The sequence below is a fragment of the Melanostigma gelatinosum genome (assembly GCF_949748355.1).
Source record: "Melanostigma gelatinosum genome assembly, chromosome: 2".
NCBI classification, from domain to species: Eukaryota; Metazoa; Chordata; class Actinopteri; order Perciformes; family Zoarcidae; genus Melanostigma; species Melanostigma gelatinosum.
Window position 1 is genome coordinate 28,677,820 of NC_136635.1, and position 15,263 is coordinate 28,693,082.

General features: G+C 44.4%; 1 protein-coding gene across 1 annotated transcript in view; it reads left to right on the forward strand.

The window, feature by feature from the left end:
* Positions 1–15,263, forward strand: part of fbn1 (fibrillin 1) — a 65,290-nt gene that overhangs the window by 36,368 nt on the left and 13,659 nt on the right. The window contains exons 32-49 of the mRNA XM_079288874.1: positions 2,138–2,263; positions 6,038–6,160; positions 6,819–6,941; positions 7,039–7,164; positions 8,782–8,904; positions 9,143–9,265; positions 9,486–9,653; positions 10,238–10,306; positions 10,421–10,546; positions 11,578–11,700; positions 11,789–11,947; positions 12,050–12,121; positions 12,208–12,333; positions 12,504–12,626; positions 13,947–14,072; positions 14,174–14,290; positions 14,385–14,510; positions 14,587–14,706. Of these exons, the coding sequence (XP_079145000.1) occupies positions 2,138–2,263; positions 6,038–6,160; positions 6,819–6,941; positions 7,039–7,164; positions 8,782–8,904; positions 9,143–9,265; positions 9,486–9,653; positions 10,238–10,306; positions 10,421–10,546; positions 11,578–11,700; positions 11,789–11,947; positions 12,050–12,121; positions 12,208–12,333; positions 12,504–12,626; positions 13,947–14,072; positions 14,174–14,290; positions 14,385–14,510; positions 14,587–14,706 (2,199 nt within the window). The remainder of the gene's footprint in view (positions 1–2,137; positions 2,264–6,037; positions 6,161–6,818; positions 6,942–7,038; positions 7,165–8,781; positions 8,905–9,142; positions 9,266–9,485; positions 9,654–10,237; positions 10,307–10,420; positions 10,547–11,577; positions 11,701–11,788; positions 11,948–12,049; positions 12,122–12,207; positions 12,334–12,503; positions 12,627–13,946; positions 14,073–14,173; positions 14,291–14,384; positions 14,511–14,586; positions 14,707–15,263) is intronic.

Sequence of the window (15,263 nt, forward strand, 5' to 3'; positions counted from 1 at the left end):
CCTTCACTGTTTCAAGCACAGGTCTCATCCTGACTTGTAGTTTGAGGAGAACAAGCCTCCTCTGGGTGAAATTTCACACTCAGGTGTGAATTCCCCCCCCCCCCCCCCCCCAAATAACCATGGTAACCGCGGCAATCTCATTGGCCGAGAGCCAAGAGACCCGAGGACCCCTGTGGTTCGGCCACTGTTCTATAAAACTCTCTGCTGCCCCCACCTCATAGCTTTCCCCCTTCGACCTCGGTTGAGTTAGGAGGCACACAACCGCTCTCTTCGCCCGGACCCCCCCCCCCGTCCAGGCCACAGAGAATCCAGCTTTCCCCCCACGAGGGAGCCCCTCGAACCCTCATCAAACCCTGACAGGTCACGAGCCATTTTGCTGGACGAAACGACAGTGTTCCACTTTGAGTACGGCTCCACTCAGCCCGCGAGACGAACCCGCATCAGCGATCCGTTCTCTGCTTTTTGTTTCTTTTTATTTTGTGCACAAACCGGCACAGAGGAGCCCGACGAAGCCTCGCTCCTCTCGTGACCGAGGATTCCCGGCAAGACGCGCAGACACGTCGTCTCATCCGAAGTTAACTGTTCTCCCTGCAGCGAGTACAGACCGGACCTGCGTTTGCTCCAGAGCCACGCTAACGGACCGAAGCCGCGCCAGCTCACCGCCGCGCGACACACAGCGCCCGCTGCAAAGCCGCGCCGACCCGCAAGCTCCCCCCTGTCCCCCTTCCCGACGAGGAAAACGGACAGCTTTGCCACAAACACTTCCACGTTGCAACGAAGCATCTACAAGTAAGATTCTTGGCATTTGGGCATAGCTTAGCTTAAATTAACTTAAGTTTAATTCAGGCCATTCATTTATATGTTGATATTCCCGTGTTTTTGTGTGTTTAAGACTGTCGCGTGATATTGAGGTATTACGCAATCATTACGGCGCAGAGAAGCGCCGCTGTATTTGTGTATCAACTATGACTGTTTCTCTGGGATTAATTTCATTCATTGTCTTCCACTCCGTGTGGAAGTTCTCTTTTCATTAACTCGACTCGGTGAGTGAGCTGAGGTGCGTGGTTTATCACGGCATAAGTTACCGGCAGTTCTCAAGACGACAGCGGTATATTTATGCGTGATAGAGCCAGCCAACTCAGGCTCACTACAACGCGCACCGCGCGCAGAAGTCTGATTCATGAGCCCCCACCTTTTTTCTCTTTCCTCCTTTCACGAAACACACACACACACAGCTCCGAATTCTACCCCTGGGGAACCTCGTTCAAACGAGCGCCTCACATCACGTGCTGCCCAGGCAAACGTGAATTACGCACAGCAGCCCCATTCTGCCATTTTGTCCGGGTCCCTCGACTCCGCCATCTTTGTAGTTTCTAGCTGTAGTTCTTAAGGCCCCTCCCCTTTGGCCAGCGTCACTCGACGCCGCCATCTTTGTAGTCTTTAGCGTAGCTGTAAGACTCCTTCCTGTTCACCCACAGACCCACACACATACACATACACATACACACACAGACATACACCCTCATCCATTTTATTCATTCTTTAGTTTAGGCATATAAAATTGTATGATAATGTTTGTTGGTTGCAATATTAATTGATTTGATCATTTATTATTTTGATTCAATAAACTCTGTTATACTTTCAGGAGCAGTCGTCTGTGATTACTTGTGCATATGTATTTGATAAGACTGTATGTAGTGGCCTGTGCTCGAACTTAAAACCCTTCACTGTCACTGAATGTATAGTCATACGCAGACTATTGACATTATGAGTGACTACTAATTATGAGACTTAGTTTTATCGTTTGGTTATTGGTCCCTGTTCGCAGGGTGGTGCCCCGTTTATATTAATAATCATTAATAATTGTTACATACATCAATAATTCTATTGATGTCAAGAATTCAGTTTCTTAAATGCTGATAACCCAAACACGCTCCTTTAGATCCCAACAAAGGTCAACACATTTATTTTAGTTCTTAATGTAATTATTTTGTGACTCACTTCCATATATCACATCTTACAAGCTAAAATGAATCTGATCAATTTGTAATGATCTTTTCCTTCATTATAGTTGTGTTTAGCAAATTAAAATTCTTGCTCTTTCTCTGCTCCACTCTTCTCTTCCCTCCCTGTCTAGATGTGGATGAGTGTGATCTGAATCCAAACATCTGTCTGAATGGGAACTGTGAGAACACGAAGGGATCCTTCATCTGTCACTGCGACCTGGGATACTCTGTCCGCAAGGGAACCACAGGCTGCACAGGTGAGCGAAACAAACCCACACATTCCGAACCACAACAAAACATCCTGTCAGTGGAAGAACATGGATGGGAGTGAAAGCGATGGTGAGTCAGTAGAGCGCTGCTGCTGATTAAGTGGTGAAGGAGAGGTGTGTTTGTGTGTGTGTGCGTGTGTGTGTTTGTGTGTGGTTTTGTTAAACTACAGGAGTGAAAGCAACTCAAAGAGAGAGGTGAGAAATGATAGGACGCACGAAGAATGTCTGCCTAACCAGAAGCCGCTCTAACATTACTCACCCTCATTCAAGAGCTCCTGTCTGACTTGACGAGAAACACGCTCACAAACACACGAACGTCGTTAACACACACGCTCACACGCGCTACTAGCAACCGCTGCGGGAGCAGTGAGGTCACTGTCTTCTGTCAGACGCATGCATCACATCGCACATTTGTTTATTCCTTTGTTGCTCTTTCATTAAGGTCAGTTAAACATTACGTGATGGTTGGAAGAGTTCTGCAGCATGCAATCACCTGAAAGGGCTCCAGAACACATAAATACAAAGTCCATCCGGCCAGTAGAGCCCTTTTGCTCGTTTGGACTCACTCCTTGTCGAGCCAGAGTTAAGTCTGATTTACAAGGGCACTTAAAAGTTTGGAATTGAAGGGTCGTTGAGGGTTTTCGTTCAGCAATTTAATCTGACCTCATCTCGGTTATCGAAATGAGTCAGACACACAGTTAGCAGCAGCGTGTCTCTTCCTTCAGACGTAAATAAACAGGTCTGAAGTATCATTCAAACTCACTCACACACACACACACCCTTGCTCATTCTAATCCCATTAAAATGTCCATACAGTATTTCACTTGTTTTGAGAGAGCTTGGGTTGCAGTAAAGCAGCCGGTGCTGATTCGCAGGTTTGGAATTTCAGCCCCAGAATACCAAGGAATCAAGACACTAATTCCTCTCAGGCAGGCAGGATGTCTTGTTATAGATAAGTGAACAAAACCTGCTAGTCTATTTGGGTCGGATCCGCTTTCAATTCAGACGTAAAATGAATAAGAAATGTCTTGTCATTGTCGAAAAGCTTCATGTGACCATGTTGGTATGCGTGGATTAAATCTCCTTGTGTGTGTGTGAGTGTTAATGAGTAAGTGGTGCTCTCAAGCTCAGATCTGATCCAGCTGTGGATGAATCTCCCACAATAATAATTTCACTTTTTATTTATGACACACCACAACACTGACAACTCAGTGGGCATGGAGTCAGTGTTTGTATCAACTTAGCGAGTTTTGTGTCCTTGCGTGTGTAATAGAAAGTTAGGACTGGGTGGAGATGTGCTGGGGGGGTTTACAAGGCTGGGAGTCTCCTAACTTTAAAGAGAGGATCAGGGCGAACGCTTAATCGTGTTGACTTTGTCATCTTAAAGCTAAATCACTAAACTGTCAAACATTTTGAGCATAACACATACCACAACCTTCCTCTTAAACATTAAAAGTTAAGCTCAAAAGCAGTAAAAAAAACCAAGTTTTGGTTCCACAGTCTTATTTGGTCTGGTATAACCTGTAGCTTGTGTTGGCTAAAGTTAGCTAATGTTAGATCCTTTGTGGTTACTTTTAATATTCTATTATATTGTTGTGTAACCGACATTACTGATTCAGTTTGTTAACTTAATGACTCTTCTCTACTTATTATCATTATCCTGTTATTGCCACATCGTCTCCCTATCAATGAGTCTGCTTAGTTCAGTACAACCAGTGGCTTATGTTGGCTAAAGATAGCTAATGTTAGCCTTGGACCGTAGCGCAGTATTTGCTTTTTTTGGGGCGGAAAACTCTTGCAGGTGGGCGGTGAAAGCCGCTTTATCGACTTGTGCTAATCTTACAATGCATTTTAATACTTACCATTATCTCCCTGTTGTCTTGTGGCCACAGATGTTGTAGTTTATCAGAAATTACGCAGTGTCAGGGTTCATCTTGTCAAAACAGATACATGGAGAAGATGACGGCATATACCGGGAGCTATTCACAAAAACAGTGGAAAGGGGCTCGTCAGGGATGAAACATAAATAGCCAAATTTAGTAAAATGAGATTATTTAATATGCTTAATAAGGCTTGGATCAGCAGATAGTTAGAATTTCTATCTATTTTGTAGTGCAGGGCAGCCATACTAGCAGGCATTTAGACATCGAGCAAGACCGGCAGGCAGACATATAGACAGAAGGACAAACAGATACACAGCTAATCAGGCAGGCATACAGACTAGGAGACAGCTGGACAGACAGGCAGGCAGATGTGTAATCCTCTGTTTTCCCTTTTATATCCTTTTTTGCCCTTCATAGTCAAATCAAGCCTCCTCTTTGACACCAGCTGTGACCGCTGCAACAACCCCTGTTTGCGTTTTACATTTCCACACGAGAACGTGTGTCTGTTTGTTGTGCTCTCTCTGTCATCAGAAAGCTTGGTGGGAAATTATCTTTATTTCCATCTGTAATCCAGGGAGATTTGTTTGCTGCCAGCCCTTATATTAACCCCGTCATCAAATGTAGTGTAAATATACCGTACCTTCTCCTCAGGAAGACTGTAAACCAGCAGCAGTAATCTCTAATTGACAGTGTTTTGAATTACTACCCTCACAAAGACAGACACACAGAGAGGGGTGCGTCTCATTGGCTGATAAGTCTTAACATCTTGATTGAGTTCATGGCATGGCTTCCCTTGATGTACAGGGACACACACGTTCACACACAAACTTGCACAATCGCTCTATCCAAGCTGTAACACGGTGGGCAAGACATTGTGTTGGTCAGTTTTCACAGGGTTGTTTTGACTCATATTAGCAGTCGTCATTGTTGTAACACCGTACAGGCTTTTTCCATTGTCCCATGTAGTTGATAATGCCAGAACTGCTTGAAGAACAAGAGCCGCAGAGCCACACTCACAGTATCTCGTCACCGCACAGCTGCTTCATGGAAATCTTATTGATTACGCCCGACAGGATGTAAACAACTTCATGGGCAGGGCAGATTTTAACAGCAGCCAATTTAATTGTTCCCATTAATTGCTGTTGTTCATTTATTAGAATCCATGGCCAGATACAATAGCCCGTATAGAGAGGTACTTTTATAACCGCATTATCTGCTAAGTGCCTCAATATTTCATCCAGAGTTCAGTTATAATTTTAATGGTTTTGCCGTGAAGGAATGTTTATTTGTAGAGTTGGCACGTTACCACATCGCAGTTCTATGGAAATTATATTTGGGAAAGATTACATTTCCAAACTTGACATCTGGGGTGGTGAGAAACCCAAACATGAGCACTAAAAGAGGGCTGTTATAAAAGCCTCATATGAGAGGTTCTGGGGGTCTGTGTGCAAAGAGGGAAATCTTTGCCTAAAATAACCTCATAAATACTCGTTCAGACTGAGCAGACAGAACAAGGCCTTAGCGTTAGGATATCGTTCTCCCTCTTGGCGTTCTTCATAGCTCCCCGGACACACTTGCACAATGAAAACCCAGAGACGGGGTCTGCTCATTAAACCTCTGCAGGAAGGCTATTAGTATCGGAGATCATGAGAATGTCTCTTTGCCTTCTGCTCTGAAATACATGGCGGAGACAGTGACCCAGAAAGACTTAGTCCCGTCGTCTCCTGCTGCTGTCTGTATGCAATTCAAACCAAGCATCAACTCGCCCCACAATGCCAAGAACCCCACTGGACTGAGAATGCAGACCCAAATCATCAGACCATCAGAGCACTGCCTATTGTTCTTTACATGGCCCCTCGTTTGTTTCCTCTGTTGTCAGATGTCAATGAGTGCGAGATCGGAGCACATAACTGTGACAGACATGCTGCCTGCACCAACACAGCTGGCGGCTTCAAATGCAACTGTGCTCCAGGATGGATCGGCGACGGCCTCAAATGCACAGGTAAGGCTGATGGCCTTTAACCCCACAGGTAAATGCTGCCACTCGATGGCTCCATCGATCTCATGAAAGGAATAGACATTTCTTTAACATTTTGGCAGTATCCAAGGAAGCTGATGTGAGAATATCGCACTCTTTTTGATTTAGCAACCAAAACAAAAGGTTACAAATACTCTGGCATGACAAAGGCTATTTTTTGCTGAAAGTTGGTCAGAAATGACCAAAACAAACAATTGAGGTGAAGTGTTGCCGCTCTAGCCAATATATATATATGGAGTATCTTACAGTAGTCCCTGTAAACTACATTACAATGTACAGTACCACATACAGTCACTCAATACTTGTGTATTAATCCATGGCTGAACAAATGCACTGAGTAACTTTTGTTAACATGACAGTGCCAAGCTATTTTAGGAAATTATAACGCCTTTTTTTGTAAATGAAACTAAATTTCTGAGCTGTTTTTTTTTTTTAGATTTGTGATGAATGTGCTTGTGGAGTGCTACAAACATGGTAGATAAAGTCATAACGTTTTAAGCGACGGACTAATGGCATGATTTGTTTTGTGTCTTTTCATGAGTTTTGTTACCAAGAAGAAAACATATCCTCAACATTTGGGTGAAGTAGTTTCCACATGTTATGGGACTTTGTTGTGTTTCAGACCTGGACGAGTGCTCCAATGGGACACACATGTGCAGCAACAACGCTGACTGTCTCAACACCATGGGCTCATATCGCTGTGCGTGCAAGGATGGATTCTCTGGAGATGGATTCTACTGCTCAGGTCACACTTCTCAAACCACGTGTATTGCTTTTTTAAAAGAGACACTCGTGCATCGTGTGTATACGGACTGTGAATGTGTGTTTGATCACCCCGACAGACAGCGATGAGTGCGCAGAGGACGGCAACCTGTGTGAGAGTGGCCACTGTCTGAACCAGCCAGGAGGCTTCCGCTGTGAATGTGACATGGGCTTCATCCCGACTCCTGAAGGAAAGGCCTGCGAGGGTAAAACAATACAACACTGCTATTCCTGACTGTGTTGGTTCCGGACCTCTGAATTGGTGCCCACATCCTAAATTAGGTTGAGTGATTCAAACAGGCCTGGTGTTCGGCTACTCTAATGAATGGTTGTTTGTTTCCCTGTTTGGAGGAACAAATGATCCAAACAGATGTTGCCTTCAAATGGAACTCATGAGATGGAGATAGGAAGTACACAATGAGCTCAGCGTCCAAGTGGTTTTAGTTGTGAGAACAAAGAGACTGACAACTTTTGAGAAATTAGAAATTAGGTTGTTGATTTGGTGGTCGGTCAAATATTTTTAGTTTTTTTTAGTTTGAGGGTTAAAACATCAGACATCGGCTGATGACATCCTTGCTGTCCAAACGTTTCTTGTTAGATAATGTTATTTCAGCTAATGTGTTCATTATCAATGTAATTCTGCTTTTGTCCCAAATATGTGTAAATATTTGAATTCATCTTTTTTCACAGTCTATTTTTCCTGTTTTTTAACCTATTTTCACTCATGTTACTCTGTGTTTGGTTGAGCAGCATGAGGAAGTAGCTTAAAGGTGAGAACACTAGTTAGCTAACATTAGCATGCAATCGTTTAGCCTTCTTAACACTTGAGTGGGCGCTGACTTTAGTTTTGTCTTGAGTGAATTAGCCATTCCCTTCATTGGCTCATGTCCATGTTATACAGTTTAGAGTGATAAAGGTCTGTGATTTTTCCTGATGCAGATAAACAATGGACTGGCTGAAAGGAACTCTTTTTTTGCACCATAGAAATTCACGCCCAAATATTTTTGCTCCCCTAAAATGCAAATTGTCATTGTATTTAAGGAAAGTTTAATTTTATTGAACATTTATCGTGCAAAACGTCTGTCTGTACGCTGTACAGACTTACAAAGGCTACAGAATAGAGTGGTAACAAAAGGCCATGTGGTCTGAATCTAATTTCTGACATCCTAGAAACTGTCTTTTATTCTTTTCACGTTCTTGTTTGAGCTAATGCTGAACCTTTAAGACATATCTCTAGATTTAACACCTTGGTGATATGCTTACATAAAATTCAGGTTTGCCTTATTTCAATATCCCACAGACAGTAGATCTGTCGAGCTAAATTACTGCCGAGTCAACACAATGAGCACATTTATGACTGGTAGAAGACGAGTGTGACTCATGCTTCCAGTGATAAGACATTGCTGGATTCAATCGAATGTGCAGCAGACTGACCTCATTGTGCTGATGTGTCTAACATCCTGAAATAACCTGTCCAGTCCTGCCTGTCTCAGCTCAGGCAGCACTGGACAGTAATGATTTGTGCAGAGTCTAATGATGTGGAAGAGCACAATTTCATAACCTTGGCTGCTGCTCTGATAGTGTATGTGTGTGTCTGTCTGGGCATTTCTTTTTGCCCCAGAACTGTCATTCTTCAGCAAAGGTGAGCGGCCTTCACTTCCTATTGCTGGCTGCCAATTTTCCACAATGATCCCATGATCCACTAATCCCTCACAGCTGGGCCTCTCGCTCCTTCTTTATCTCTCTCTCTCTCTCTCACTCTCTCTCTCTCTCTCTCTCTAACTTTCTCTCTCTCGCTCTCTCTAACTTTCTCTCTTTTGCAGACATCGACGAATGTACCTTTGCTGACATCTGTGTCAATGGACGTTGCCAGAACATCCCAGGACTTTTTAGATGTGATTGTGGCATTGGTTATGAACTGGACAGGAGTGGAGGCAACTGCACAGGTAAGACTAGTCGACGCGCCAGTCAAGCTGCCAGCCCCAATGATGCTCTGTTTATGCCCCAATGGGCTGAGCAGATTTTTTTTTAAATGTAAAATAAATGGAGCAACAGCAGTGAACAGCTCTCATAGCCCCTCTGAGATTTAGAGGGGAAGTCACTGCTCCTCTCTTGGCTGTTGTGAACATATTTCTGTGGAGATAAAGAACTTTCATAGACTGTTGCCTTGTCTTTTTCTCTCAGACATCAATGAGTGTGCAGACCCGACCATCTGTATTAATGGAATATGTGTCAACATCCCTGGAAGCTATCACTGTAACTGCCCTGCAGACTTTGAACTCAACCCCACTCGGGTGGGCTGTGTAGGTGAGACTCAACAAGTTCTCACTACACATTGTTGGTGTTTGAGCTGAGCTAATCATTTAACTAATTCTGAGGCAAAGGCAAGACACACCTGTATACCTGAACACCTGTGTGTGTGTGTGTGTGTGTGTGTGTGTGTGTGTGTGTGTGTGTGTGTGTGTGTGTGTGTGTGTGTGTGTGTGTGTGTGTGTGTGTGTGTGTGTGTGTGTGTGTGTGTTTACAGACACTCGCTCTGGAAGCTGCTACCTAGATGTTCGTTCTCGAGGAGATGCATCAGAGAGCTTGGAATGCTCCAATGAGATTGGAGTTGGTGTTTCCAAAGCGTCCTGCTGCTGCTCCCTGGGCCTGGGCTGGGGAAATCCCTGTGAATCATGCCCCTTCGTCAACTCAAGTGAGTCAACCCATCCTTATTTAGATATTCAAAAAACGAAGTCGCTGCTACTTTGTCAGGTATTTTCCTGCCCTGAGAATAAAGTTGTTGTTATTTCAGTTTATGTAGCCGAGTTGTCTTAAAGTTTCAGTCTCTGTGATCAGTCTCTTGTCATCACTTAATCAGTAAAGAGTTGAGTAGACTTTGGATTGCTGAATGGGCGAGGAAGTGGCTAAAAAATGGATTTTGAATGTCTTTTGAATGTCACTATCTGGCAAATTAATTTCACTGTCACTGGCTTTGATCAACAGCCTGTCAAATCATTTCATTAGTTGTTTTGTTCCATGGCGTTTGCTGTAATTGTTGTTGCTGGTGAAGATGAGACAGCTTTGTGCAACTTTCTTGAAATTGCCAACAGATGGTTCAAAACATTGCAGGGACTGACTCATCCTTTTCAGCTCGGGGAAATACTTGCTTCTATGACTCCTGAGATCTGAGCTGGCTGAGAGTTAACGTCAAATCCTGCATTAAAACAATCTTGATTGTGGCTTTTGCGCTGTGTCGTTGTTGCTTGTTCATGTGCTTGTACCTGTACTGTGTTACAGCCGAGTACAAGACGCTGTGTCCTGGAGGAGAAGGCTTCAGACCAAACCCCATCACTGTCATCTTGGAAGGTCAGGCAGCAACATGCTACCATGTCTTTGTGTCAGTTTGCTCCTGTGCACACTTAGAGACACAAATAGCACACACACAATGCCCACTGAGTGTTTCCTTTCTCTCTCTGGCAGACATCAATGAGTGCCAGGAGCTGCCAGGCTTGTGCCAGGGAGGACAGTGCATCAACACCTTTGGCAGCTTCCAGTGTGAATGTCCAAGAGGCTACGCCCTCAACCCAGATACCAGAGTCTGTGAAGGTATTAAACACACACACACACACACATATTTATATTCCTATGCAGCCCCACTGACACATGAACACACAGGTGACATATTCCACTCTAGCTCTTGCCCTGGGACGTTTCAGTGGGATGGAAATTGAGTCCATCCGCAAAGGCCTTCGTTCAGCGAGGACACATGGAAAGAGGGGAGAAAGCATTGAGAGCAAAGAGACAAAGAAGTATTCGCCCCTTTTTGTCCCTTAGACGACACTGCAGCTCGTTCTAGCTCATTGTGTCTCTGCTCGAGTTCCCCGTCTGTTGCTAACCCTGCAAAGCTCAACTCGGATGATGAGACAGCTGAGCGCCTAACTGTGTCCAGAGGAGCGAGGCTCTGATGTGGTCAGCCCTCTCCTCGGGGAAGTACACTGAGTCCCCTGTAGACGTGCCAGAGATGACAGAGGGAGGGAGAGACGAAGGAATGAAAGATGGGAAGGGGGCGGGGGGGGGGGGCAAAGATAAATGAGAAGGGTGTTTAGAAAAGAGAAACAGGAACAAAGAGAGGACTGGAGGGGGCTAAGGGTTAGACAATGACATGTGGCTGGCGGCATTTTAATTAGCGTGTGTTTGTTGGCCAGGAGAACAAACACGTGTGCCTGCTCTGTGACGTCCAGGATGTCACATCCACGATGTCTCCAGCCAATCAACAGTTCAGCTGTTAGCTGGGCTGTAAGGAACAAGCAGTAATGTTGATAGAGAAGTATAGAAACAAGGAAAGCTATTAGGAAAAGTATTATTGATGTGAGTAGAAGATGTTAAAAGCAAATCCCAGCATGTGTCTCGCTGTAGTTGTAAGGGGGGGGGGGTTGTTAAACACAACACAATGTATGTGATCGGAATATCTAGCAGAGAGGTCGATTTCTATAAGAAATTTGTATCATGTGTTATCTTTATCGCACTCATTCCACCTTGCTTTTAATTACACATTTTAAATAAATACGTTTTTTTCACCTCAACTACAACGATAAAAACATTGACTAATTGCCGTCTGTCCTCCTTTCTGTGTGCAGATGTCAACGAGTGTGAGCGACCGGGTATCTGCGGCCCAGGCCAGTGCTACAACACCATTGGAAACTACACCTGTATCTGCCCTGTGGACTACATGCAGGTCAACGGCGGGAACAACTGCATGGGTAGGTCTGCACTCCTGCCCTCTCATGAAGTCATCAATCAGCGAGATATAGTAACATCCAGCAACATTTCTCTCATGAACACACACAGATATGAGAAAGAGTTACTGCTACAGGAACTTTTACTCCGACAACGGGACATGTGACGGAGAGCTGACCTTCAACATGTCCAAAAAGATGTGCTGCTGCTCCTACAACATTGGCCGTGCATGGAATAAACCCTGTGAACAGTGTCCTGTGCCCAGCACCTGTGAGGTTTCATACACACACACACACACACACACACACACGTGTAGAAAGTATAAGTAACTAAAGAGGAGCTTTTATAAACTCGTGTCTTATGTCCTCACAGACGGGTTTGCGATCCTGTGCGGCAGTGAGAGACCAGGATATTTCATCGACATCACCACAGGACGGGTCATTGGTAAGATTTCAGAATTCAAAGGGTTTTATGATGAAAATAAATGTTCTGTTCTAATGTTTTCCCCTCGTCTCTGTCCTGTGCGCTAGATATTGATGAGTGCAGGGAAATCCCAGGAGTGTGTGAGAATGGAGTGTGCATCAACATGGTTGGCAGCTTCAGGTGTGAGTGCCCCATTGGCTTCGTCTACAACGACAAGCTGTTGATTTGCGAAGGTACAGTAAAGCCTGCACTCAATTTAAGTCCTCAAATGATGCCAAAATGTAAAACACTGAGAATTCTTCCTCGGTTTTGAAACTAAGTCAGTCTTTTTGTATTTATACCCTCTTTATAAAAGTGTCACCAGTAGATGACTGCCTTTGAACTCGTCTGTCCCTGTTGTTAGATATTGACGAGTGTCAGAATGGACCGGTGTGCCAGCAGAATGCAGCCTGTCTGAACCAGCCAGGAAGCTACCGCTGCGATTGTAAACCTGGATATCGCTTCACCTCCACCGGACAGTGTCTCGGTAAGGCTGCGGTGGTGATCAGGTATTGTCCTTTGAAGAGGAGTGCTGGGTCAGCAGCACTCAGATTATACAGCGCATAACTGGTGTGTGATGCTGGGTTGCCTCAGGACCTCAGTGGAGATCATACGGAATTGGTGGAAACACAGAGCAGGATGAGAGAAAAGATTAGAGGAAGCAGCCAAAAACGCTGCTGTCTTCCTCGAGGATGACGCCGTCTTGCCTCCTCAAGCTCTTGGATCAAACTCAGTCATATGAAACTCTTTGACCTGCACATTCTTGGCAGTTGTAGGCCGAAGATAAAGCACCAGAGGCAGCACAATGACAGTCGGGCTGAGTAGGAATTCTACAGCGTGGGCTTGTTGTTAAAGGAGAGAGGATGTGGAGCATGTGTTGAGCTGTTGAACACATGCTGTTGTATATCTGAAACATGTCACTGTCAGTCCTCACCGATAAGCAAATGTTGAATCAACATCCTGTTTTGCTTCCTGCTTTTCATGCAAGTCCTGAAAACAAAACACGGTCAGACTCCAGTGAGAGAGAAGCTGAAGTGTGAATTATATACAGTGTAGGGATTTGAAGAAACAATCAGCATTGCTGCAAGGCATTATGTGAAATAGAGTATTTAAAAATAGACATATTTTTACTTAAATGTTACTCCTGTATGAGTTATTGGCCAGTTTTGTGTCCCATGAAAGAATAAATAAATGCCCATATTAGTGATTGTTAACTGCGATTAAAATGATTTTAATTGTTATACATATTTGAAATTATATACACAGTAATAGTTTGTTTGGATCTCTTCAAATTTTGGCCTTGCATATCAAGACTCTTTACAGTATGTATGGCACACAACCTTTGAGTAATTTAAGCTTGACAAGATGTTTGTCCAGTCTGGAGTAATTCGGTTTCACACTGATGTCTGAGTAAAGGAGAGAGCAGCGTATCGTCTGTTCTCCAGCTGGATTCAAATGACATGTCTCAAGAGCCTTGCCAGACAACAGCGGATGTATTGACTGGCAATGCAATGCTATCAGACTGTATGCTCACATTTTACTGTTCGACACGTTTATTTTTTTCTCGACCGAACTGAAAAAAAAGGTGTAATTTTGATTAGAAAACAAAATACATTTTGACGTATATGATAAATAAAGTAATAGAACAGTACACTGAAGGATAAAGACAACAATATAGAAAGGGGCTCTTCATTTAATGGTGTATAATTACCCCGTAATATACCAGTGGAATAAATACAACGGTACATTTGTCAAACAACTAAATCAGTTATAATTGAACAAGTTGGTTGTTTTCCTCCTCTTCCAGACCGTAATGAATGCATTGAGAGTCCCGGGATATGCAACCCAGGTCAGTGCATTGACTCGCTGGGGAGCTACCGCTGCATCTGCCCCAATGGCTTCAAGACAACGCGGGACAAGACGATGTGTGTCGGTAAGCTGCGTTGGTTCCTGTCAGTTTCTCGCTTGTGTCTGACAAGAATGTGAGCGCTGTCTGAGGTGAAGCTGTGTGACGACGCTCTCTGTTTTTTGTAGACGTGGACGAGTGTGAGAGGCAACCCTGTGGCAACGGGACCTGTAAGAACACAGTGGGCTCCTACAACTGTCTCTGCTACCACGGCTTTCAGAACTCACACAACGGCGACTGCATAGGTATGTGCGTCTGCGGATATGAGCTCGCAAAAGAGAAAAAGCAACAGATTGCACGGCATTGATGTGAAAAGTGTTGTGTTTGTGCGTTGATCAGATGTCGATGAGTGTTCGACTCAGAGGGGCATGTGTCGAAATGGCCAGTGTGTGAACACCGTGGGCACCTTCCTGTGTGTGTGCCACGATGGCTATGAGCTCACTTTGGACGGCAGACAGTGTGGAGGTAATGAACCGCCATTTTGAACGTTTATCTGAATGTTCTTACAGTGTATTCCTTATGAATTCCTTTTTTTCCTCAGATATTAATGAATGTGCAGTGAATCCAGGCACATGTGGCGCAGGAACTTGTCTGAATCTGGATGGCTCTTACAGGTGTATCTGCCCACCTGGCTACTACCTCCATGAGGAAACCTGTGAAGGTACAGCGGCCCTGAGTTCATTCTGCGTCACGGTCAATGAATATATAAGCCAAATATGGAAAATAACAGGAATTTATGAAGTAATAAAATATCTGCATGTGTGGGGGTAAATCTCACCTCAATAAATTCATACAGCGCCTGCTTACATGCAACACGCTCACTCACACAGACATACACAAATCACAGCTCTGCTGAGGTGTACAAGAATAACCGGCTTCTTCGCCGCCTCCTTCTCTTCAATCGCCTCGCTGCTACGAAACACCCCTTTTCTCCCTTTCACACGTGGGAGTGGGCCCAAGCCAGAACACTTGGATTGTTTATACAGTGGGGCTGATGAGGAGATATTCGGCAGACTTCAACACATTCCTGCTCTGTGCTCTGTTCCTGGAAGCAGGGAGGAACAGCACTGAACTCTCAGCATCAGTAACAGCAGCAGCTGCTCATTGAGATGAGCGAAAACGTGACGTGGAGGCTAAAATACGCCTTTATCCAACTGTCCATTGTTGAGGTTACATGTATTAAGTTATCCTTGCGGCTTTGACGATATAAAAAAAAAG